General features: G+C 59.6%; 1 protein-coding gene across 4 annotated transcripts in view; it reads left to right on the top strand.

Moving 5' to 3' along the window:
- The first annotated feature begins 687 nt into the window (after nt 1–687).
- Nucleotides 688–25,273, top strand: part of Atp9a (ATPase phospholipid transporting 9A (putative)) — a 51,449-nt gene continuing 26,863 nt past the window's right edge. The window contains exons 1-8 of one of the 4 annotated variants that reach the window (XM_048349631.1): nt 688–712; nt 13,249–13,393; nt 14,268–14,381; nt 15,529–15,637; nt 21,623–21,681; nt 22,388–22,439; nt 23,158–23,252; nt 25,035–25,115. In XM_048349631.1, the coding sequence (XP_048205588.1) occupies nt 14,343–14,381; nt 15,529–15,637; nt 21,623–21,681; nt 22,388–22,439; nt 23,158–23,252; nt 25,035–25,115 (435 nt within the window). In that variant the 5' untranslated portion in view covers nt 688–712; nt 13,249–13,393; nt 14,268–14,342. Of the gene's footprint in view, nt 713–1,401; nt 1,708–7,261; nt 7,322–11,774; nt 11,939–13,248; nt 13,394–14,267; nt 14,382–15,528; nt 15,638–21,622; nt 21,682–22,387; nt 22,440–23,157; nt 23,253–25,034; nt 25,116–25,273 lie in introns of those variants that run through there. The other 3 variants (XM_048349628.1, XM_048349629.1, XM_048349630.1) reach the window with 3 other exon arrangements.

Genomic DNA, 25,273 nt, shown 5'->3' with positions numbered 1-25,273 from the left:
CCTAAGGCTTGCAGCTGGGCTAGGAGGGGGGGGTGTGTGGTGGGGGACACGTATATAAGGAGGATGGGGGGGACATGCATAGGAAGGCCTCGCGGGGAGAACGGGGTGCGAGGCTTCGGAAGGTGTCCAGGGGCGGGTAGGATCTACTCTGCCGTCGGTGTGTTGCACTCGGAGTGCTTTATTGGGTTCTGATTCTGTGCTATGCCACTTGTGGAGCATCCGATTTATTTTAGCATTTGATCTGGTGCTGGGCTTGGAGGTCAAGAGTGTTGCACATCTAGGCAAGCTTTGACCACTGAGTCACACAGGGTCCTGCAGCACTGTTGGAGAAGTAGGAGAGAGAGCAGGAAGCAAGACAGGCCAGGTCAGTTTACTGAAAAAACGCCCTTTCCTCCTCCACGGTCTGAAGTGCCGCCTTTCCTTGAGGAACTTCTCTGGGACCTGAGGTGAGTCACCCTCCCGGGCTCCTCCCAGCTCCTCTCAGATCCAACACTGTGTGTTGAGCAGCAAACAGCACAGGGCGCCCTAACCGCCAGGAAATCCCATCGGCTGTAGCTTTGTTTTCCTTGCCAGTACATTAATTTATAGGTATTAGATTTTTGAGGTTCTTTAATTGTTTACTGAATTCTTTTTGTACTTTTGGAGTCAAGATCTGACTGTGTAGCCCAGACCAGCCCGAAACTTCTGATCCTCCTGAATGCTGGGGTTACAGGTGTGTGCTCCTAGGCCCGGCTCCTATGTATTGATTTAATCATTAGCTTTCCTCTCTCCCGCTCTCCTTCCTTCCCTCCTCCGAGCTCGGAACTTCCGAGGATGCGAGTGTGCCGGAGCCAGGTGCGTGTTGTGACGGCAAGGCTGAGGACTGGGTGCAGACACACGCGCAAACCCAGAAGGTGGCACGGGGATGGGGCGTGAGCATGAAGTCCCGCAGGTGGGTGAGTGGGCGCGCGGGCGGGTTGTGCAGCGCCGGAAACCAGGTGGGAGGTGAGGGCCCCGGGGTGTCTCCGGGTGGCTCCTGGCGGCCCACAGGTGTGGGGTTCATGAGGGGTGGCCAAGGGGGAGGGGCATGGCAGGCCCTGCGAGCGTGTGGCCGTGGATTTGGGGTGTCGGGGTGCGTGCTGGGGGGGGGCTTCGGTGAATGAGCGCAGCTGCGCGTGACCCGGCACGGTAGGCGCCCGGCCAGGTGCGCGCGTCTGCGGGGTGACCGCGGGATGCCGGGGGGCGGGGAAGGGGGCGTGCTGCGGCGGCGCGCGCGCGCACGGCGGGGCGGGCGGGGGGCGCGTGGCCGGGTGGGCGCGCGTGGGGGGCGCGCGGCGCGGACCCGGGGCGAGGACATTGCGGCGGCGGCGGCGGCAGCGGGCGGACACGGCCCGGCCGCCCCCCGTAGCAGGCGCGCCGCGGCGCGGAGCCGGGGCCCATGGTGCGCCCGTGTCCGTCGGTCGGGCCGCGCGGGCGGCTCCGCGCGTGGCCCGGCGCTCGCGACCTCGCCCCTTCGCTGCGGGCCCGGCCCGCCCGCTGCCGCCGCCTCCTCCCCCGGGGCGGCGCGGGGCCGACGGGCGGCGGCGGCGCGGAGGCCGGGCCGGGCGGCGGCCCGGGCGGCGCGGGGGGCGCGGCGGCCAAGGCGGGCGGCGCCGCCGACATGACGGACAACATCCCGCTGCAGCCGGTGCGCCAGAAGAAGCGGATGGACGGCAGGCCCCGCGCGGGGTGAGTGGGCCCGGCCGGCCCGGCCGAGGCCCGGAGGGGCGGCGGGAGGGAGGCGCCGCCGCCCCGGGCTGGGGTCCCCGTCCTCCGGATCGCGGCCCGGGCCCCGAGCTCGACCGCCCGGAAGGAAGCCGGGCGCCCCGGCTGTTTACCGGCGCGGGGATGGAGGACCGGCCGAGACCCAGCGCGCTCCCGGGCCCCGGGGCTCCGCGCGGGGCGGCAAGGGTGGGGGGGGTGGGGAGGGAAGGGCCGGGCCCCCCTCGGCGCTCCGGGCCCCAGCCGCGGGGGCGCCCTGTGCACACCGCCGCCCCCCCCCCCGCCTTGGTGGGCGCGGACTGGCGGCGGCGGGCGGGGTGGCGGCCCGCTGTGGGGACCCAGCACCCCCCACCCCTCTCCCCGCGGGCCCGGCGCGCCGGTACGGCGGGCTCTCCCCTGGGGAGGGGCGGCTTGCCGTCCCGGGGAAGTGTTTGGGGGGCCGTGGCGTCGCCGGGGACCGGTTTACCCGGGGGTGGGGGTGGAGGCTGGGAAGGCCAACGCGCCGATCCCAGGCCCCGCCCATACCTGTCAATCAGCGGCCCCGGGGTGGGGGGGTGGGGAGGGGCGGGCGGGAGTCCGGGCGCAGGTGGGCGCGCGCCCCGGGGGCTGAGCGGCCGCGGGGCGGGGCCTGGGCTCGGCCCGCCCTCCCGGCGCGGCCGCGGCTCCGGCGACGACGACGTCAGCGGCTCGGGAAGCGGACGCAGGGGCGGGGCGGGGCGGGGCGGGGCGGGGCGTGGGGGGGGGCCCCGGCGCGGCTTCCCTCCGTGCCTGTGGGATGGGCGGGCGCGGAGCTGCCATCTTGCGGGCTCTTTGTCTCGGCGGCCCCGGCTCCGGTGCGGCCGGGACGGGAGCTTGCGCGGGCTCCGCGCCGCCGGGGGTGGGGACGCGGGGGAGCCCCCGCCCCTCACCCCGGGTCGCCACCCTCCCCTCCCCGCCGCTGGGGAGGACCCCCGGGGTGACAGCGGAACCCTCCCCGGTGCATCCTCCCCCTCCCCGCGGTGCACAGCGAATCGAGAGCGCTCCCTGAGATCGCGCCATGAGCAACACCAAGCCGCCCACGAAATGCGTGGGCCCGGGGGGCGGGGACGCGGCGGGCCTGGCTGGGGTGCGTGGCCTGGCCCTGGCTCGGTGCGCGGGAGCAGCGGGCTGACCGGCCCTGTCTCAGATCTCAGAAGGTGTACGTGCCTGCGTGCGTGCGCGTGCGTGCGTGCGCGCGCGTGCCTGCGCGCGCAGGGGTTCATCCAGCTGCCGGTCGGAAATACCTGGAAAGAGCAGCCACTACCCGTGTCCTGGGCGTGTGCGGAGGGCACAGTTCCCATCGTGGAGAGGGTCTGGGCACCACGGGTGCCCATAGCCTCTGGTTTTATATAAAGGACTTGAGCTTCCGATCTCCGTGTCTGCAGGTTATCTGGAGCCAAACACCTTCGATCTGAGGGGGGGGGCAGAATGGTTTGATAAAATTCCCTGGGGATCCCCCCCCCCCATTACAAGGGTTTGAACTCAGGCCTTGGGCTCTAGATGCTCTACCACTTGAGCCACCCCACCAGTCCCTGTTGATGCTGTGAGTTTTTGGGTGCCGTCTCACTGTTTGCCAGGGCTGGCCTGGACCGCGTCTGTCTTACTTATGTGTCCTGTGTAGCCGGTGCTTGCCTTCCCTGTGTCCAGCTTTAAAAAAAAAAAAATCTGTCAAAAAGGGGTGGTATGAGCTTTTCTGCCCAGGTTAGTCTCTAATCCCGATCTTTTAGATCTCAGCCTCCTTAATAGCTAAGTTTATAGGGCTTGAACTCAAGGCCTGGGCGCTGTCCCTGAGCCCTTTTTTGCTCAAGGCTAGCAGCACTCTGCCACTTTGAGCCACAGCTCGACTGCTGGTTAATTAGAGATAAGAGTCTCATGGACTTTACTGCCCAGGCTGGCTTTGAACCACAATCTTTAGAGCTCATCTTCCCGAGTAGCTAAGGTTATAGGTGTGAGCCACTAGTGCCTGGCTCCCTGAGTGATTTTAATCTATAGTTATAGGTGAGAATCCTTAACTTGGTGCATAACAGAAAAATTCAAGCAGCTACTTAAAAAGTAATAATTAACATTACAGAAACACGCACTGTCCATCCAGAGGCCCAGAGAAAGTGAGGCAAGTTATTTATTTTTTTGTGTGTGTGCCAGTGCCAGTCTTGGGCTTGAATTCAGAGCCAAGGTCTTGTCCCTTTGTTTTGTTTTCTTTTTTTGGTTTGGCTTTGTTTTTTGCCAGTCCTGGGGCTTAAACTCAGGGCTTCTTTTTGCTCAAGGCTAGCACTCTACCACTTGAGCCACAGTGCCACTTCTGGCTTTTTCTATATATGTGGTGCTGAGGAATTGAACCCAGAGCTTCATGAATAGGAGGCAAGCACTCTACCACTAGGCCATATCCCCAGCCTCCACCCGCCTCAGCTTTTTTTGCTCAAGACGGGTGCTCTACCACTTGAACTACAGCTTTAATTCCTACTTTTTGGTGGGTCATTGAAGAGCCTCACAGACTTTTCTGCTTGGGCTGGCTTTGAACCAGGATCCTCAGATCTCAGCCTTATGAGTAGCTAGGGTTACAAGTGTGAGCACCCTGCTTAATCTGTGAGGCCCTCCCTCCACTACTCCCCCCCCCCCCCGTCCCCCAGTCATGGGGCTTGAACTCAGGGCCTGGGTGCTGTTCCTGAGCTCTTTTTCTCAAGGCTGGCGCTCTGCCACTTGAGCCACAGCGCCACTTCTGGTTTTCTGGTGGTTCATTGGAGATGAGTCTCATGAACTTTCCTACCTGGTCTGGCTTTGAACAGAAACCCTCAGATCTTAGCTTCCTGAGTAGCTAGGATTACAGGTGTGGGTCACTGGTTGCCCAGCTAATCTGTGAGTGTTGGAGGTTCACGTTCCCATATTGGTATGGGAAGGTGCTAAATTCAGTCATGGTTGTTGAGATTATCGTAGAGCATGCATCCAGTCTAGTCATCTCATCTACTGCTCCCAGGAAGGAAGCTGTGGAATGGTTGAGGGCTTTGGTTAGACGCCAACACCAAGGTGGATGGTGTCTCAGGGCCTAATGCGAGCCAGGTCTGGCAGGTTTTCTGCTGGTGGCTTCATCTGGCTCCTGAGTTTTTATTTATTTTTCTTTTGTTTATTTATTTACTTTTTTCCAGTCCTGGGGCTTGACCTCAGGGCCTGAGCACTGTCCCTGGCTTCTTTTTGCTCCAGGCTAGCACTCTACCATTTGAGCCACAGCGCCACTATGGGCTTTTTCTATTTTATGTGGTGCTGAGGAATCGAACCCAGGGCTTCATGCATGCAAGGCAAACACTCTACCGCTAAACTATATTCCCAGCCCTCCTGAGTTCTTTTCTCTCTTGAGACAACTGGTCCTGTCCCACATCCCTGGAAGCCGTTGTATGATGTTATGTCCTCTACTCTGGTTGGATGGAGTTCTGGGTAAAAGGTCAGGGGTGCTGTTAGAGCCTGGGCTCTGCCACCTACTAGGCTGGGTGACCTAGAATTGCTTACTATGTGTAACTGTAGCACAAGAGGTACTCAATGCAAGATGGGGCTGACCTTTTATGGCTATATGGGAAAAGGAGCCTTCGATCATTGAGATTCTTTATAAGACAGGCCATTTGGGGTGTGAATTCCTGTTAGCCCTCCCTCCCTCCCTCCCTCCCTCCCTCCCTCCCTCCCTCCCTCCCTTTCTTTTTGTCTGAGACCTGATGTATCTGATGCTTTCACTAATTGTCTGGCTCTCTATCAGCTAAGTCACACCTCCAGTCCCAAAGGCTTGTTATTTTCTTTCTTTTAAATTTGTTTGATTTTTGGCAGTACGGGGGATTGAACTCAGGGCCTTGTACTTGCTAGGCAGGTACTCTACCACCAGCTCTTATTTTCTTTTTCTTTTTTTGCCAGTCCTGGGCCTTGAACTGAGGGCCTGAGCACTGTCCCTGGCTTCCTTTTTCTCAAGGCTAGCTCTCTATCACTTGAGCTACAGCACCACTTCTGGGTTTTTATGTTTATGTGGTGCTGAGGAATCAAACCCAGGGCTTCATGTATATGAGACGAGCACTTTACCACTAGGCCATATTCCCAGCCCCTCTTATTTTCATTTTAGGAATATCTTTTTAATTTTTTTGTTTGCTTGGTGTCAGTCCTGGGGCTTGAACTCGGGCCCGGGTGCTGTCCCTGAGCTCTTTTGCTCCAGGCTAGTGCTCTTCTGCTTTGAGCCACAGCACCACTTCCAGTTCTCAGATGGAGATAAGAGTCTCCTGAACTTTCCTGCCCAGGCTAGCTTTGATCCTCACATCTCAGCCTCCTGAGTATCTAGAAAATCAGGCATGAGCCATTGGCACCGGGAGGCATTGCTTTCTTTTGGTGATACTGGGATTTGAACTCAGGATTTCATACCTGCTAGGCAGGTTCAGGACCTCCAGGTTTTGTTTGGTGCTTTACCGCTGGGGCCACACCTCCTTGGCCATTTGCATTTTTTGTCTTGAAGCTGTCACTGCGTCACCACGAGCCCCCGCTTCTCCTGGATGAAGTGCCGGGTTGGTTTTTATTTGTGTGTGTGTGTGGTTGGTTTTGGTTTTTGTTGTTGCTCTGCCAGCCTCCAGTCACCTTTTCTTCAGTGGATCAATACAGAGCCTTGTTGTTCATAGAGGGGGGCCACTGCTGGTCTGTGGTTTCCTCAGTGGCTTCTCCCAGCCATCTTGCATTTCGGGGCACCGCAGGGCTTAGGGGATGCCAAGGAGAACCACGGAAATACATAGATTCCACCCCCGCCCCATTTCCCAACCAGCTCCTGTGTGTAGCATGAGAGCCCAGGAGAAGAAAAGAAGCCCCTCCGCGGGGGTGGGGGGGAGGGGGAGGGCGGGCCTGGAGCACAGCTCTGCGCATCAATGCGTGAAAGTGCTCTGAGAATCGCTGTGGGGGTAACAGAGTTTGAGGCAGAGATGTGTTCACAGATAGGGAGCGTACCTTGTCGTCACGCAGGTGACCTGTAGACGCGTGCGTTTGTGTGGTGTACAGTGTGTAGGGTTTTTTTGGGGTTTTTTGGTACCAGTCCTGGGGTTTGAACTCGGGGCCTGAGCGCTGTCGCTGAGGTTTGTTTTGTTGTGGTTGTTGCTCAAGGCTAGAGCTCTACCCCTTGAGCCCCAGTTCCACTTCCGAGTGTTTTGGTGGTTCACTGGAGATAAGCGTCTCCTGGTCTTCTCCTGCCCAGGCTGGCTTTGAACCACGGTTGTCCGATCTCAGCCGCCGGCGGCTGGCTTAGGGGCGTGTGTTGGATCTTTCCTTTCTGTGTGCGGCAGGCCGGGGTTCCGGGAGGCGGCCATGCTGGCGCAGTCCGTGCCGCCGCGCCCTCCCTCCCCCCCCCCCCCCCCCCCCGCCCAGCCCGGGGTGGGTAGAGGGCTCTTTGCCCTCTTGGATAGCAGCAGGAAGGAGCCCTGGCTGCCCGCCATCAGGAAGCGCTCGCCAAGCCCTGTGCCACCCGCTGCCAGCCACGGAGCCCTGGCCGGTGCCACCCGACACCGCACAGGCCCCCCTCTCCGTGTGGAGACCAGGGGATGTGTTTGTCCCGACCCAGGTAGGCGTTCTGGTAGAACGTGACACCCCCCCCCCCCACCATGGGAACTATGGGGCACCCTATGTGCCAGTCCCAAAGGGGAGAGCAGCGCTGACCCGAACCCAGGCCTGGACGGGGCGAGCTGTGGTCTCTGAGGAGGGGGAGGGCCGCGCTCGGGAGAGGCAGTGGGCTTTGTTGCTGTTTCTGTTCTGTTCACCTCGAACGCGAGATCCTCCCTGCTCCCGGGCTCGCGTGGGTCACGACTCGGCACTGCTTTTTTCCCCCTCCTCTCGGTGTTGGGGGGTGCTAAGGATCAAACCCTGGGACTTGCACCTGCCAGGCACGCGCGCGCCCTCCACGGGGCCGCCTCTGCCTCGTCCACCCGGATTAAAACTTGCAAAGAAAAAGCTGACTCGTAAGGCTTTCATCTGGGACTTTCAGCTCCTGTCCGAATGGTGCCATGCCTGTTTGTTTAACGGCTGTGAGTCTGGAAGCTTGGAGATGGCTGGGCTGGGGGCTGAGCTGGGGGACCCGGCTGGGGGACCCGGCTGGGGGACGTGGCCCCAGCTCTCCGCCGATTCAAAGAATAGTGGTTTTTATGGTTCCGCGCCTCGCGCCGGGCCATGCCTGTTTTCTGCCTGTAGCCCAGGCAGGAAGTTTCTGTTTAGAATACGTTTGAGCAAATACAAGGACTCAAGGGCACGAGGTCAGCGGTCCTGCACCCGGCTCCCGGTGCTGCCGCCACGTTGGCATTTAGGAGACCGTGGCCCGGTCCGGGCGTGCCGTGTTCTTGCTACGAGGTAATACCTGATTGTCTTCATAGACTAAAAAAAAGAAAAGAAATAGGTTTTTCCATGAAAAGGAGGATTTCCCCCCCTCCTGGCACCGGGGTTTGAACTTGGGGACCTCAAGCTCTTCCTTGGCTTGCTTGATCAACGCTGGTGCTTTATTTCCTGCCTCAGCCTCCAGCCCTGGCTTGGATGGCTATTTTGGAGATAAGAGCCTCACGGACTCTTCTGCCCTTGGAGGGCTGCGTTGCAGTTCAAGCATGGCGCTGCATCGGGTTCACTTCTCACCCTCACCCCCGCAGGAGCAACCAGGAACGGGTACTTGGTGTCTGCGTGGCGGGCACTGACTCCGGCGCTCCCTCTTTAAACACCAGGCTTCCGACAGTCGCAGTCCTGGCTGTGCTCGCGGGCCTGTGACTCGGCAGTGGCGGTGTTGATCACCGGTACATGCTGGATGGGTACCTGCGGCCGCTCGGACATGGCCCTCCCGTGTACTTAATTACTTTATGTATTTGCCTGATCTCGGGATTAAATCCAGAACCTCATGCTTGCCAAGGCAAGCGCTGTACTACCCCAGTCCTGCTTTTCAGACCTTTTAATTATTTTTACTTTTGTTGGTGGTGGGGCTTGAACTCAGGGCCTGGGTGCTGACACTGAGTTTTTTCACTCATGGCTAGTGTTCTACCACGCGAGCCACAGCACCACTTTGGTTTTCTGGGGGTTCCTTGGAGATCAGAGTCTCACAGACTTTCTTACCCGGACTGGCTTTGAACCACAGTCCTCAAATGTCAGCCTCCTGAGTAGCAGGGATGACAGCTGTGAGCCACCAGTATCCAGCTTCCTTTTGGTTTTTTGGAGAAGAGGTTTCAGTTCCTTTGTGGGGGCTGGTGCCCAATTCTGGATCTCCTGCCTTCCCCACCGAGAAGCCGCGACTGCACGTATGACCCGCATGCCTCGCCCCACACTGGTTTGAACTCAGGGCCTCCCGGTGGCCAGGCGGGCGCTCTACCACTTGAGCCATACCCCCAGCCTTTTTCTTGCAGTGATTGGTTTGTTTTGTTCTTGTGTGGCAATACCGCGGCTTGAACTCAGGACCTGTGCCTCCCGAGTCACCCACACCTCCACCTCCAGCGTTTTTGTTGGTGGTGAGCCGGAGCTACGAGTCTCAGGCCTTACTGCCACCGATGGTGCACACGGCCGTGGACGTCTCGGGGGACCGACAGCTGCTGGGCAGGGCACCTGCATCTCAGCGCCTCCCACAGCCCCAGGAAAGTTGACGTAGATGCAGAGCACGCACACCCAAAAATAGCTGCTGCTGGCCCGCCATGCCTGCACCCCGTAAACACTCGGCACGTGCTGCCCGTGAATGTTTACGTCGCGGCTCCGCCCCTGGCAGCTCTCGCCGCGGGGCTGCTGCGGGAACACAAGAGGCAGCTAGCGCTGGGACCGGGCCTTGAACTGATGCTCCACCACCTAAGCCACAGCGCCACTTCCAGCTTTCATTGGCTAAGAGGCTCATGGACTTTCCTGCCCGGGCTGGCTTCATGCTGTGCTCCTCAGATCTCAGCCTCTTGAGTAGCTGGGATTACAGGTGTGCGCCACCAGTGCTTGTCGACGGGATATTTCCTCCCTCCCTCCCCTCCCCTTTTTCCCTCCCTTCTTCCCCTCCTCTCTTCCTCCCTTTCTCTTTCCTTCCTTCCCTCCCTTCTTTCCTTTCTTCCTTCTTTCCTTCCTTCCTCCCTTCTTCCCTTCTTCCCTTCCTCCTTCTTCCTCCCCTTTCCTTCCTTTTCTTCTTTTCTATGCCTGTCCCAAGGCTTGAACTCAGGGTCTGGGTGCTGTCCACATGGCGCGGACACACACACACACACACACACACACTCGGGATTTGCCTGCTCGTAAGTCCAGCGCGTCTCGTTGTGTGTGGACTCCTTGCCCTGGTGATGCAGCCCCGTGCCAGCTGCCCCTGCCGCCGCCCCTCCCCGCCGCCGCTTTCCGGCGTGACCCGTCTCCCGTGTGCAGGGGAGGCGTCCGGGCTGCGGACCTCCCGGCCGGGGATCTTGGCCCCTGCCTCTCCGAGTGTCTGCAGCTCCTCGCCTGCCCGGCTGCCCGGCGGCTCCCGTCACCGCTCTCCCTCCGCACCTGCCCTTCCCACTTTCTCTCTTGGCCCTGGCCTGCCTTCCTTTCATTCATTTATTTTATATGTTTATGTCTTTGAAACAGATCCTCACTGTGGTGCTCAGGCTGGCCTCAAACTCCCCTTTCTTCTGCCTCAGCCTCCCAAGTGCGGGCGTTACCACGCGCGTGGCCACGCCCAGCGTGGGCCCTCGGCCGTGGCTTCTCCCTCAGAGGAGGGGCTTTGCTGCCCGCCGAGGACCTGCTCTTCCGTGGGCTCACTGCCTGCCTGCTGAATGAACTCACGGTTATCACGAACTGCTCAGTAAACATTGCTCACCCCGAAGCCAAATGGCTTCTGCCTCGGCAGTGTGCACTTGTGTTCAGTGCAGGCAGAGTGTGCACCAGTGACGTAGGAATGGGAACTGACTTAATGAGCTGGTCTCTGGGCTACTTGCACTGCGTCCAGACAGCCTGGAGAGCCGGACACTCACTGCGGCTTGCAAAAAGTGTGGGGAAGGAGCAGCAAGAATCCTGTGGGGGGATTCGATCCTCCTAGCACCGGGAGCTGTACTTTGTGTCTCTGAAGCGACACATTTGTAGCATTGGCGGGTGCTTACTGTTGTGAAATGGCTTGAGCAAAGATTTCTTCTCTGGGCAAATGCTGAGACAATGTAAACCATGCAGAGGTTACTAAAGGATCTCCCTGCAAAGTCTCAGCAAACCGCCATGCTTCTGCCTCGCCACGGAGCTGTCCTGCGTTCCGGCTGTCCGCGTGGGTCAGGACTCTTGGTTTTTGTGCAGCTTGCGCCCGCAAGGCACGCTGCTCCTTAGCTTTTTCTCTCTAGGTTGGCACTGTAGCACTCGAGCCCCAGCTCCGCTGCCGGCTTTTTGCTGGTTAATTGGAGGTAAGAGTCTCACGGACTCTTCTGTCCGGGCTGGCTTTGCATGGCTCCCGAGACCTCCGCTGGAACTCTAGGTCTGAGCCACGGGGGGCGCCCTGCCTTTCCACCCATCTGGGAAATGCTGCCATTCTGTCCATCTGTCCATACAGATCTGTTTTCTTCTTTCAAGGCCGTGAGGGTCTGTTTGTCTGAACAGACAAACTCCGGTGCTGGCGGTAGAGGAGTGTGGAGGTCAGGAGGACTGAGGTTTGAGGCCAGTCTGGGCAGTTAGCAGGGGACTCCACTTGAAAACCAAACTAAATGCGAAAGGACCGGGGGGGGGGGGCATGGCTCGGGCAGAACAGTGCTCCTCAGCAACTGCCCTCAGTTCCGGGTTGTGGAGGGAGGAGAGGGTTGCTGTAGCCAGGGTGATTTGCCTGTGAGATGCACCTCCTTCCTCCTCTTTCTCTCTTTCCTTCTTTCTTTGTCTTCCGGTGATCCTGGACGGATGGATACGGGAGGCGGGCTGGGGAGGAGGGACTCCAGGCGTCTCCTTGCGTCTGGCCTTGGAGCGGCTTGGACCGAGGCCGGCTCTCAGGGACGGGCCGCGTGCAGCCTGCCTGTGTCTGAGCAGGCTCCACCCCAGCCTGGCTTTACCGGAACGAGGATGCTATTTTTAATAGACAGCATTGTGTTTCATCATGGAAATTTTGGCGTCTCAGCGGGCAGCCTGCGGGCTGGCCCAGCCTCAGCCCTGATGGCTGTGGACTGTGTTGGCCCTGCGCTGAGCCCGCATGCCACCAGGACCCGGGGAGGAAGGCCGGGAGGAGGGTCCGGCTGGCTGGGGTCGCTATGTAAGTCAGGCTGCCGGGAGGGTGGTTTCACTCCAGAGATGGCGTCTCTGTGGGCCTAGGCGGGGACTTGCTCCCTCCCAGCCCGAGGGCACCTGGGCAGAGCTTGGGGAAGGAGTCTGAGGTGTGTGTGTGGGGGGGTGCTAATGAGCTGGGCTGGGCATTGCATTTGGGGCCAGATGCTGTCTGTCTGGCTTGCACCTGGGATGTGTGGCTGGGGAGGAGGGCTGGGGGGAGAGGGGACAGCCCTTCCCCTTCATGTGCATGCAGTCTGGGCGTACGCCGCAGCCCGGCTCCCGCATGGTGGGGGGAAGACTGGAGGGTGACCCAGAGTTCAGGGTCAGACTCAGCTGTTTCTCAGAGGTTGGGAACCTCACTCCTTTGTTCTGTTTCTCTCAAGTGCAAAATGTAGAACAGGAATTGTGATGCTTATTGCATATATGCACTTTTTAGTTGAATTCATCTTATTTTAAAATGAAATTCATATCTATTATTATTGTTATTATTTTGTGCCAATAATGGGGCTTGAACTTGGCCTGGGTGCTGTCTAGGATTACATGCGTGAGCCACCTGCACCGTGGTGAACATTATTTCTTTTTATTTTATTATTGCTGATCATGGGGCTTGAGCGCTGGGTCTGGGCGCTGTCCCAGAGCATTTCAGCTCAGCGCTAGCGCTCTACCACTGGAGTCACAGCGCCACCTCCAGTTAACTGGAGATAAGCGTGTCATGGTCTTTCCTGCCCTGGCTGGCTTTGAACTGTGATCCTCAGATTTCAGCCTCCTGAGTAGCTAGGATGACAGGTGAGCAACCAGCACCCGGGGGTGAAATTTATTTTTTGAAATAGTAATTCAGGCTTAAAACACCTTTTTGGTGGACAGCTGCTTACTGAGTGCCTCTGTGGAAGTCTCAAATATAGGTTCTGACCCAGACAGACTTCTCTAAAGTGTTCCCAGGAAAGTGGACAGATGTGGAGGGTGTGGCCTCCAGTGGGCGTGGCCGCTGTGTGGGTGTGGCCTCTGGTGGGCGTGGCCTGACATTACCGCCTGGGCTGGTATATGGGCGTGGCCTTGGTGGGCGTGGCATCTAGTGGGCGTGGCCCTGCTCTGTGCCTTCCTGACCGCAGCAGGTGTTGGTCTGTGGGTGTGGCCTTTGCGTGGGCGTGGCCTCGCTGAGCTCTTGGTGGGCGTGGCCTTGGTGGGTGTGCCTCACTCCGCCGGAGACCTGGATTGCGGGGGGGGGGGGGGGGGGGGGGGGGGGAGACTTTGGCCTTGGGGCGTGGCCTTGAAGGGTGCGGGGGATCTGTTCCACAGGTGTTGTGAATGGCTGAGCTGCTGTGGCGTGGGAGAACCCAGGCCCCGCACGGTCTGGTTGGGACACCCGGAGAAGAGGGACCAGAGGTATCCTCGCAATGTCATCAACAACCAGAAGTACAACTTCTTCACCTTCCTCCCTGGGGTAGGTGCCAGGGCCCCTGCGCTTTCCGTTCCCGCTGGTGGTCGGCACCGAGGGCCCCGTGCAGGTTGGTGGATCACCTTAGCCGTGGAGCCCTTGGAGAGGGCGGGTTCCCCTCAGCCCTCCGGGCCGGGGTGCGCCCGCTTGCTGGGATCTGGGGCACTGGGCGCAAGTTGCAGCTAATGTCATAAGCAACATGTTCACAAAGCACAGCAGCACTACTGAAGTTTCACCCTTTGTCATGAAATACATACTCAGCACGGGCAAACCGTAAACAAGAGTACAGAGAAAAAACTTCAAGTGCACCATCTAGAGAGCGAATTTCTGTCGTCATTGTGATCATTATCACCGGTCCAGGTGCTTGAACGCAGGGCCTGGGTGCTGTCCCTTTGTTTCTTGGCTCAGGGCTGGCACTGTACCACTTGAGCCATAGCTTCACTTCTGTCGTTTCTGGTGGTTAATCCGAGATAAGAATCCCAGGGACTTTCCTGCCCTACCTGGCTTTGAACCATGATTCTCAGATCTCTGCCTCCTGAGTGGCAAGGATTACGGGCGTGCTGGGCATGTGCCCAGCAACATATATAGTTTAAGAGAGAGAGAGAGAGAGAGAGAGACATGCCAGGTATCGTTGACTTTGCCCTCCTCCTCTGGTAACTGCAACCCCGAGTGTGGCATTTGGAGTCACTGTGGTTAGCGGGACTTATGTTTGCAAGTGATTCTTGCACGCGTGTTGTCTGAGTAACTCACGGAGCTGGCTAAGCGTTGTGCGGAGAGCAGTGTGTATGTGGTGTTTGCACGTGCGGGTGTTTCACACCTCGCGAAGCTCCCCCGTCCGGGGCTGCACGTCAGCGTGTCCTCTGTTCCCTCCACCCTCCAGGTGCTGTTCAACCAGTTCAAGTACTTCTTCAACCTCTACTTCTTGCTTCTCGCCTGCTCGCAGTTTGTTCCTGAGATGCGACTGGGAGCGCTGTATACCTACTGGGTCCCTCTGGTGAGTAGCTGGGCCTGGCCTTTTCCCGCCTCGCCTTTGCAAGGAGACAGAAACTCTGTTCCGGGGCTGGGGATGTGGCCTGGTGGCAAGAGCGCTCGCCTCGTATACATGAAGCCCTGGGTTCGATTCCCTAGCACCACATATATAGAAAAAGCCAGAAGCGGCGCTGTGGCTCAAGTGGCAGAGCGCTAGCCTTGAGCAAAAGAAGCCAGGGACAGTGCTCAGGCCCTGAGTCCAAGGCCCAGGACTGGCAAAAAAAAAAAAAAAAAGAAAGAAAGAAACTCCGCTCAGTTTGTGCAAAGTGCAATGGAGATAATAAAATGAGGTTACAGGAGAGGAGATGGGGCTACCCTAGGAGAGAGAGGCTATCCCAGGGAGACAGGCTATCCCTTGAAGACCAGCCGCTTGGAGACAGTAGAAAGACACGAAGAGCTGTTTTTTGACAGATGGCATGGAATGTTCCACACAGAGGTGTGAGGTGGGGGGGGGGGGGTCCTGGGCCTGGAAGTTCAAGGGTGAAGTTGTGGGAACTGGTTTGTCTTGAGCCAGAGAGGGATGCCAAGGGGCGTTCCGGACAGCAGCCCCCAGGGGAAGGGCAGGCCGATTCACAGGAGCTCTCAACATTCAGAGACCACGAGGAGTCAGGCATGGCGGCGCACGCCTGTAATCCCAGCACTGGGAAGTGGAGGCAGGGGGATTCTCGGTTTGAGGTTCGCCTGGGCAGCATAGCAAACCCTGTCTCAAACAAAAAAACCCCAAAACAAATCAATTGAGCTGGGTTCCAGTGACTCACGCCTGTAATCCCAGCTCCCGAGGAGGCTGAGACCTGAGGCGCTAGTTCCAAGCTAGCCCAGCTCTGGTCTGTGAGACTCTCATCTCCAGTGAACCAGCACAAGGCTAGAGTGGAGCTGTGGGCCCTAAGTTCAAGCCCCAGTACCGGCAAGTGCACGTGTGCGCACGCGTTCACACACACACACACGTAGATAATACCGAGCCGAGAGGGCATTATACAGGATCGCGAAGGGCCGTGGCGGGGCGGGAAGGGGACGAGCTCTTCTGGAGAGGAAGTGGGGAGTTGCACACGAAGCAACCTGAGCCCCCCAGCACACGGGGCGCTCCAGGTCACGGCTCCCCTCGTCCCTTGCAGGGCTTTGTGCTGGCCGTCACCATCATCCGGGAGGCGGTGGAGGAGGTGCGGTGCTGCGTGCGGGACAAGGACGTGAACTCGCAGGTCTACAGCCGGCTCACAGCCCGAGGTTGGTCGGCCCCGGGCTCCCGGCCACCGACTGTCCAGGGAGCAGAGTTCAGGGCGGTGGGCGGCAGGGGAAGGGGCACCCCAGAGCCTCTGGGGGGGGCGTGGCCATGAGACTGGGCGGGACTCACTCCGGAGTTAACTAGTCCTGTCCAATCACCAGAAGGCCTCTTGCCGACGTGTGGCCCAAGCAGTTTTCAGAGACCCACAGCTTCCCCAGGTCCTCTTTCAACCGCGATTGCCCACATCTGGCCCGCGTGTGCCGGGTGGACGCCTTGGGGGCTGGATTTGTGACCCGGGGACGGGCGGGCAGATACGGCAGGGGTCCGATGCGGCGCACTGCGGGAATCCAAGCTGGGAGGCGCCCCATGCCCCCCCCCCCCCCCCGCCAGCGCTGGTTTCCGTGTAGTTATTCTTAACATTTGTTATTAGAAAGGTGATGTACAAGGGCTGTAGGTCTTAAGTTGGGTAAAGGGTACGCTTCTTCTTGTTCTTTCTCTTTTTGGTTGAACTCGGGGCCTGGGCGCTGTCCCTGAGCCTTTTCGCTTACGGCTAGCGCTCTACCGCTTGGAGCCGCCGCTCTCCGGTGGTTCATTGGAGACGAGAATCTCATGGACTTTCCTGCCTAGACTGGCTTTGAACTGTGACCCTCAGACCTCAGCCTCCTGAGTAGCTAGGATGCCCCACGCGAGCCACTGGTGCCCGCTTAATACTGTATTTCTTTTTGGACAAAGTCACCCCTTCCACTGGACTGTGGAGGCCCCTCTCCCGGGCGTGGCCTGCCCGGGGTGCATCTTGCAGGGGTTCATAGGGTTCGTGGCGGCCCCTAGACCCCATCCGAAGCCCACGCGGCCTGCACAAGCTCCGCACGCGCCCTTTAGCCCCTCGGGTGGGCACCCGTCCAGGCGCGCGCCTCCGGGGTCCTCAGCCTGTGCAAGTCAAGTTCAAGTGCCAGGGGGTGGGGGGGGCATGATGGGTGCCGGGGCCATGGCGACGTGACGTCCAGGGGTCTGTACCCAGGATGGTCACGGGCCACGGGGAGGGAGGCAGCACCTCTACAGCAGTTTTATGTTTGTTTTGGTAGTCCTGGGGTTTGAACTCAGGGCCTTATATCTGCTAAGCAAGGAGTCAACTACTTGAGCCCTGCTCCCGGCACATTTTGCTGGAGTTAATCTTCAAGCAGGGTCTTGAGATGGGGTGCCAGGCCAGCTTGGACCTCCATCCTCCTATTTGTGCTTCTCAAGGAGCTGGAATGACAGCTTATTGGGTGAGATGAGGTCCTGTTAACTTTTTGCCTAAGCTCATGTCAAACTCATCTTCCTGATCTCTAGCTCCTGAGTAGCCGGGATTGTACGTGTGAGTCACTGCGCTTGGCCTGACAAGTTCTGTCTGGTTTTAAATAGCTGCTTCCAACATGTGGCGTCATCTTACTTTGTTAAGATTCTTTTCTTTTTGGTTGGTCATGGGACTTGAATTCAGGACCTGGGTGCTGTCCCTGAGCTTTTTCACTCAAGGCTAGCGCTCTATCACGTTGAGCCACAGCACAACTTCCAATTTTCTGGTTCATTGGAGATAAGAGTCTCATGGACTTCTGCTGCCAGGGCTGGGTTTGAACTGGGATTCTCAGATCTCAGCCTCCTGAGTAGTTATGATTACAGGCGTGGGCTGTACCTGCCTCAAGATGTGTCTCAGACAAACTAGCTGGATTGATTTTTTTTTTTTTTTTGGCCAGTCCTGGGTCTTGAACTCAGGGCCTGGGCACTGTCCGTGAGCTTTTCTTTTGCTCAAGCCTAGCACTCTACTAGCCACAGCGCCACTTCTGGCTTTTTCTGTTGGTGCTGAGGACTCGAACCCAGGGCTTCATGCATGCTAGGCAAGCACTGTACCGCTAAGCCACCTTCCCAGCCATGGATTGGTTTTTAATGCAACAGCCACGTCATTCCGAAACACATTTCAGAGTCTAGAGAGCCCTGAGCGCCCTCGGCTCGTTCTGTGCTTAGAGCAGAACAGACGGTGTGAAACATACTTAAACAAGTGGAGTCTGCAGGGTGGCCCCAGCCCTCCCAACTCCGAGTCATGATGGAGCTGTTCCCCCAAGCGAGCCTCCCACGGGAGCAAATCCTCAGTGAGCGGCGGGCCAGCAAAAGTAGTTCTGTGACTCACACAATGGATCTTCAGCAGCACGCACAACTGGCTAGATCTGCAGAGGTTTTTTGTTGTTGTTGGTTTGTTTTCTGGTTCTGGGGCTTGAACTCAGGGCCTAGGCCCTGTCCCTGAGCTTTTTAGTTCAAGGCTAGCGCTCTGCCACTCGAGCCACATCTTCCAGCTTTTTGCTTAATTGGAGATCAGAATCTCATGGACCTTCCTACCATGAGCCTCACATCTCAGCCTCCTGAGTAGCTAGGATTACAGGCGTGAGCCACGGCGCCCGCCGCAGAGGGAGTTTAATGTCCATCCGTGTACGCGTGCGTGTCCCCCCGCGACAGGCCAGGGGGTGGAGCTGGGGACGAACGGGTACCTGGACTCCGCACACAGCCGGCGGTGGCCGCCCAGAGCTGTCCCAGCGCTCAGTGTCGGGTGGAAGGGAGAGGCCGAGTTGGAGTTGCTCAGGGTGGAAGGCTGGCCCCACGGAAGAGCGGCCTAGGATGCCAGAAGAGTTCTTTGCTTTGCCGGGGCGGGCCGGCCCATCACTGGCTTCCAGTCCAGGGCAACGCCCGGCTTCTCCAGAGGCAGACAAGCTGTTCTTATTCGGTAGCCGCCATGCGTGCAAGCCACGCCGGGCTGGGGTGGGGGGGGTTCAGGAGGAGACCTGCACTGGAGAAATAAACAGCGCCAGCCGTCGGTCCTGCCTCCGATGCCCTGCAGACGGGAGTGCCGGAAGCCAGAGGAGGCCTTGTGTGTGAGAGGCCTGCAGTGACCTAGGCTGGGGCTGAGGGGCTTTCCACTGCACTTGCGTGAAAATCTCGTCTGTGACGTCACTTGCAATCGGAATTCTTGACGTTTCCTCCGGCCTGGGAAGAGGGCACGGCGTCAGCACCGGGCTGGACCCAGGGTTCAGGGCTGGGCTTCCCAGGACCCGGCCAGCCCTTCCTGGACATTCTATTTTTTTGCCAGTCCTGGGCCTCGAACTCAGGGCCTGAGCACTGTCCCTGGCTTCCATTTGCTCAAGGCTAGCACTCTGCCACTTGAGCCACAGCGCCCCTTCTGGCTTTTTCTATATACGTGGTGCTGAGGAATCGAACCCAGGGCTTCATGTATACGAGGCAAGCACTCCACCATGAAGCCCCATTCCCAGCCCCTTCCTGGACGTTTTTCTTCCCTCCCTGAACGGCTTGTGGACGTTGTCAGGATTGGATGGAGGTAGAGAGCTGAGCGCTGGAGGGCTCGCGCACAGTCTGGGAGTCAGGGAAGAAGCCCATCGGAGCCGCAGCTTCCTGGCCAGGCCCAGGCTCGGGCTGGGCAGGCCTGCGGGGTGGGGCGGGAGGGCGGCTGCTCCCTCCAGTGCCCAGGGCTTCTTCCCGTGCCCAGGGCTCCACAGCCCTTTTCTTCCCCTTTGTTAGCCCATCGCAGCCGCAGCCATGTCTTTATCCTTTCCCAGCAGTGTTTACCGAGGGTTCACCCGTGACCCATGGCGGCTTGCTTACACGCTGGGCGTGAGCTGGGGCCAGGTGCCCCCGCCTCACCCCTGTCATCCTAGCTACTCTGGAAAGCTGAGATCTGAGGATCACCATTCGAAGCCATCCTGGACAGGAATGAGACTCTTCAGTTATCCAGCCAAAAGCTGGAAGTGGAGCTGTGGCTCAAGTGGTAGAGCACCAGCCTTGAGTGAAAAGCTCAGGGACCGTGCCCAGGCCCGGAGTTAAAACCCACGATTGGCAAGGCGCATTCATTCTCTCTCTCTCTCTCTCTCTCTCTCTCTCTCTCTCTCTCTCTCTCATATCATGTGTTTGGAGCTCCTCCCACCATGTTAAGCGTTTCTTCATCCTGGGGGTCAATCCCAGCTCTGAAATCTGCCCCCCCTTATAGTTTTCACTTTCCTTCCTTTTTTTCCTCCCTTCCTTCCTCCCCCCTGCCTCCTTCTCCTCTCTCTGTCTCTCTCCCTTACTCCCTCTCCCTCCCCACCTCCAGATAGAACCCAGGGTCTCACCTGCCAGGCAAGCGCCCCCTCCACCGCCCCCCCCCCCCTCCCCAGCATGGGGCATTTTCACTGGCCATCCAGTGGCTCTCCATTCGCCCAGCTTTGTCTTTCCACATTCAGATCACACATGCAGGTGATGTGTGCACACATTTGCACACAGGTGCGTGCACACACACACACCAGGCAGGCCTGAACTACATTTTATTATTATCAGAAACATAATACGCGAGGCAGGGCGTGTACTTTTCTGGTCAGCATCCTTCATTGGTGGCGGGTGTGGTAGCGGGGACCCCGGGGCTGCCACTGCTCCGTCCCCTCTGCAGTGCCAGCGGCGACAGCAGCACCGGTGACCGGGCAATGGCGCCCCTGCCCCCAGAGGGAGCCACTGAGAGCGGGCTGGCGGGGAGGGGGGCCCGGGGATTGGTTGTGGAGGCAGAACAGGCAGAGGGCAGAGTTCCAGTGAACTGACTGTAAATCGGGGTGCAGTTTTAGAAGAGGGGAGAACCCCTGGGCCTAGTTGCTTAGAAAATGCGAATCCTCTCAACTGCTTTCATTCTGATTAGAAAGGCAATCCCATGCCTACTGTAAGAGAGAAAGTGGGTTTAGGAGCTCTGCCGCAAGGTGGGGGTTAGCATGCACCGACAGTCCTGGGAGTCCTCACCAGTACACCCCCCCGCCCCCCGCCACGGCCCCACACCCCATTCTGTTGTCTGTCTGGCTCACAGACACACAGACGCATGCACCAGTGTTATTCAGCAGGAATTTAAGCGTGGGCGCTCGGGACGTGTACTCACACTCAAAGGGCAGCGTCAGTGTGGTCAGTGTGTGGATTCAGGGCTGGGAAGGGCGGAGCTTGCTCGGGGATGGGGGCGGGGCCCGCGGGCCCAGGCCGCCTTCCTCCCCGGTGAGTGCGCAGTGCGCTGCCCCCCACTGCTGCCCCCTGGTGGAAGAGGCCGAGTGGTTCACCCTCTCCGCTTGCCCTGCGATCTGACCCGGCCTGGCCCAGAGCCGGTGACGTTGTGGGTGGAGTTTTCCTGTAGTTAGCTCCCTGTCTTCTGACTCCGCAAGCCCTGCAGCAGCGCAGGCCTCCGCGTGGCTTCTGCCGTGTCCCGTGTTCTAGTTGTCAGGAGTAGGGGGGCGGGGAAGGGGGCGCGGCTGTTTGCCGATCTGCTCTTTGACGTCGAGCGGTGGTGACCGGCCGGGCTGGTCGGCATAGCGCGCTGTGGAGGGTGGTGCTCCCGTGGGGGAGGGGTGGGTCAGCTCGCTGCCATCACCTGTGCTTTCTAGGACGCCACACCCACCTTGTGGTGCCAGTCTGCTTATCGCTATGGTAACCGATTTCAGGCAAATAGAAAAAACAAACCCATAACAGTGAGGAGTGTCTGTGTGTGTGTGCGTGCGTGCGTGCGTGTGCGTGTGCGTGCGTCCTGGAGCTTGAACTCTGAGCCTGGGTGCTGTCCCTCACCTTTTATACTCAAGGCCGGTGCCCTACCGCTTGAGCCACAGCTCCTCTTCCACCTTTTTTTAAAATATGAATTACTTGGAGATGAGAGTCTCGCGTCCTTCCCCGTCGGGGCGGGCTGGCTCTGAATACAGCCCTGGGGTCTCAGCCCCTCGAGTGCCTGGGATTGCAGGTGTGAGCCACGGGGGCCCGGCAGTGTTTCTTGCGGGACGTGTGTGTGTGTGTGTGTGTGTTACTCCCCCGCCCTGTGTGGGGCCGGGGGGCATCGTGGCCCTGGCCGTGGCGGCAGAGGCTGAGAGCAGCAGGCTGATCCTGGAGGGCGGCGCGGGTCGCCGGTCCGCGGCCATGAGCAGGCTGGTGACGGGCTGCTGTGCTGCCGTTCTTTCCAGGAACAGTGAAGGTGAAGAGCTCCAACATCCAGGTGGGGGATCTGATCATCGTGGAGAAGGTGAGCGGCCGGGGGCTGCCTGGCCCGGGCTGTGCACGGGAGAGCCCGGCTCGGGAGTGGTCTCGAGAGGACTCGGACCATGCTCTGGGACGAGACAAACACGCGCTATTCCTTTTCTTCCTACCTTTTTTTACTTTTGGATGCCAGTCATGGGGCTTGAACTCAGGGCCTGGGTGCTGTCCTGAGCTTCTTTGGCTCAAGGCTAGTGCTCTGCCCCTTGAGCCACAGCGCCACCTCTAGCTTTACCTGTTCATGTGGTGCTGGGGACTCGAACCCAGCGAAGCTCAGGAGCGCAAGGTTGATTAGGGGGAAAGTGGACGCTGGAGGCCCAGGCCTGAGTTCCAGCATGCAGTTCCCCTTCACGCCCACCAGGGGGTGCTCCTTGCTACTGACTTACTGCAGTTAAACGGCCGCCAAAGCCCTAGAGCCCAGCTGGAAAGCTGTCACCCCCAGTTGCGGGAGCCACCCGCCCCTTCCCTCATGCCACCCCCCCCCCCCCGGCTGGAATTGCAGGAGGTCCCGGCTGGATTCGGCCGAGGTGTGAAAGCTTTGGGAGAAATGAGGTTGGAGGGGGCCGGCAAGCTTTAGATGCCAAACAAAATCAGCTCCCACATCCATGTTTTAAAGAAAGGCAGAGACGTAGAGGAAGGAGAGGGTCCCCCCCCCCCCCCACCGTGCACACAGCGACTTTCCCTCTGCCCCACAGAACCAGCGGGTCCCTGCCGACATGGTGTTCCTGCGGACGTCAGAGAAAAATGGTAACTGAGATCAGAAGAACCTTCCGCCCGCATTTGGCAACATAGCCGTTAGAGGGAGGCTTGTCCCAAGTGCCCTCTCGGCAGAGTGGGCTTTTACAGTGGATGGGGGTGTTTGTGGGGCTCGGTGCAGGCTGGCGACGGGGTCCCTGGGTCACGAGGTGTGGGTCTCCTCTCTGGGCCGCCTTAGGCCCAGTGGTGGTGGTGGGGGGGGGGTGGGATGGAGAAAGGGCTGAGTGGGGGTGTCTCCCTAGACTCTGACGACAGGCCACGCCCTCTGGCTAGCTGCCTTCCTTCCTTCCGTGTTGCTCCTGGAGCTTGAATTCAGAGCCAGGGCGCTGTCCTGAGCCCGGTCACGCAAGGCTGGCGCTCTGCCCCTTGAGCCACAGCTCTGTTTCTGGTTTTGGGTGCTTCCTTGGAGATAGGAGTCTTGTGGACTTTCCCTCTCAGGCTCACTTCGAACCCCTACTCCTCAGATCGCAGTCTCCCTAGTCGTGTGAGCCATTGCCCGGCACAGGATTTAGGATCTTAGCATTTTTTTTTTTTGCAGTATCTGCATGGACATAGTGAGATGTCACCTATACTGTATTCCTGTCCCCTGCTGAATGGCCCGTGGGGATTTCCGCTCAGGACATCCGTCGTGTTGGCGACAAGTGGGTTCCATAGCGTGGGTTATCTTCGGGCTGCGCGCCCTTCTGAGTGGTCCCGCCTCCCTCCGCAGGGTCTTGCTTCTTGCGCACGGACCAGCTGGACGGCGAGACCGACTGGAAGCTGCGGCTCCCGGTGGCCTGCACGCAGCGGCTCCCGACCGCGGCCGTGAGTAGCCCTTCCTGCGGGACCGGCCGGGGGGCGCGCAGCGTGCAGCGGGCCGGGGGCCAGGTGGAAGGGGACCCCCTGGGCGGGTGACCGGGCTTGCTGAGCAGGCCCCGTGGGTTTTCACTTGGGATCAGCGTTTTGCTTCCCAGTAAGGAAGGCTTCGGGTGCTCGCCTCTAGCGAACTGCTTTTCCTTTCTCCTCGAAACCAACCCTGCTTTAAAGGAAGAGGCAGGAAGAAGCTTCTATAGGATTAGGGTGTGGCCCAGTGCTTGCCCAGTGTGGGTGGGGCCTGGGTTTGATCCCCCCCCCCCACACACAGGGAACGCTCGCACGTGAGAATGGGTGATTGCGCGGGTGAAGGGCTGCGTGTGAGAGAGAGGGGGAACGGTGATCGCGCGTGTGAAGGAGAGCGCGCGTGGTTGCGTGATGAACAGCTGAGTGGCTGAGTATGTGTGGGCATGACTGAACCTTCTAGAGTTGGGGCTGGGACGTGGCCCGGCTGGTCTGTTTTAGGACAGGCGTCTGCTTCAGGTCGCCTGGCTTACAGGTGCCCAGGGCCTCCGACAGGCGTCCGACCGGTAGCTGACCTTCGGGTCTCAGGTCGCCCTGGGCAGCAATGTCAGGGCTGCCGTAGGGGCGGCTTCCTGCTCCCACCCTTCCTGAAAGTCCGCGAAACGTAGTTACTTTGGAAAAGTTAACAGATGCCTTGTGAAACCCCATGCTCTGCTGTCTGACTGTGTGCCGCCCGTCCCGCGCTGTCTGACTGTGTGCCGCCCGTCCTGTGCTGTCTGACTGTGTGCCGCCCGTCCTGCGCTGTCTGACTGTGTGCCACCCGTCCTGTGCTGTCTGACTGTGTGCCGCCCTTCCTGCGCTGTGTCTCCTGTCCTGCACTGTCTGACTGTGTGTCTCCTGTCCTGCACTCTGACTGTGTGCCGCCCGTCCCGTGCTGTCTGACTGTGTGCCGCCCGTCCCGTGCTGTCTGACTGTGTGCCTCCCGTCCTCTGCTGTCTGTGTGTTGCCCGTCCTCTGCTGTCTGACTGTGTGTTGCCCGTCCTCTGCTGTCTGACTGTGTGTTGCCCGTCCTCTGCTGACTGTGTGCCGCCCGTCCTGCGCTGTCTGACTGTGTGCCTCCCGTCCTCTGCTGTCTGACTGTGTGCCGCCCGTCCCGCGCTGTCTGACTGTGTGTCGCCCGTCCCGCGCTGTCTGACTGTGTGTCACCCGTCCCGCTCGGTCTGACTGTGTGTCACCCGTCCCGCGCTGTCTGACTGTGTGTTGCCCGTCCCACGCTGTCTGACTGTGTGCCGCCCGTCCCGCGCTGTCTGACTGTGTGCCGCCCGTCCCGCGCTGTCTGACTGTGTGCCGCCCGTCCCGCGCTGTCTGTGTGCCGCCCATCCCGCGCTGTCTGACTGTGTGCCGCCCATCCCGCGCTGTCTGACTGTGTGCCGCCCGTCCCGCGCTGTCTGACTGTGTGCCGCCCGTCCCGCGCTGTCTGACTGTGTGCCGCCCGTCCCGCGCTGTCTGACTGTGTGCCGCCCGTCCCGCGCTGTCTGACTGTGTGCCGCCCGTCCCGTGCTGTCTGACTGTGTGCCGCCCGTCCCGCGCTGTCTGACTGTGTGCCGCCCGTCCCGCGCTGTCTGACTGTGTGCCGCCCGTCCCGCGCTGTCTGACTGTGTGCCGCCCGTCCCGCGCTGTCTGACTGTGTGCCGCCCGTCCCGCGCTGTCTGACTGTGTGCCGCCCATCCCGCGCTGTCTGACTGTGTGCCGCCCGTCTGCGTGGCGCAGGACCTGCTGCAGATCCGGGCGTACGTGTACGCGGAGGAGCCGAACATCGACATTCACAACTTCGTGGGGACGTTCAACAGGGTGAGCTTGCCGCGCCGTCGTGGCGGGTGTGCGGTCCGTGGGGACGAGGCGCTGGTTCTCCCGTGAGCGGGGCTTCGGCCGTGTGGGGCAGCGTGGCTTACGGGGTGCCGAGTGTGTTGTGGGGTCGCTGATGCTGACGGGGGACACAGGTGCTCCCT

Source organism: Perognathus longimembris, chromosome 6 (genome assembly GCF_023159225.1).
Source record: "Perognathus longimembris pacificus isolate PPM17 chromosome 6, ASM2315922v1, whole genome shotgun sequence".
Classification (NCBI taxonomy): domain Eukaryota; kingdom Metazoa; phylum Chordata; class Mammalia; order Rodentia; family Heteromyidae; genus Perognathus; species Perognathus longimembris.
Note: the sequence above shows the minus strand (reverse complement) of the source record. Positions and strands in the feature narration are given on the sequence as shown.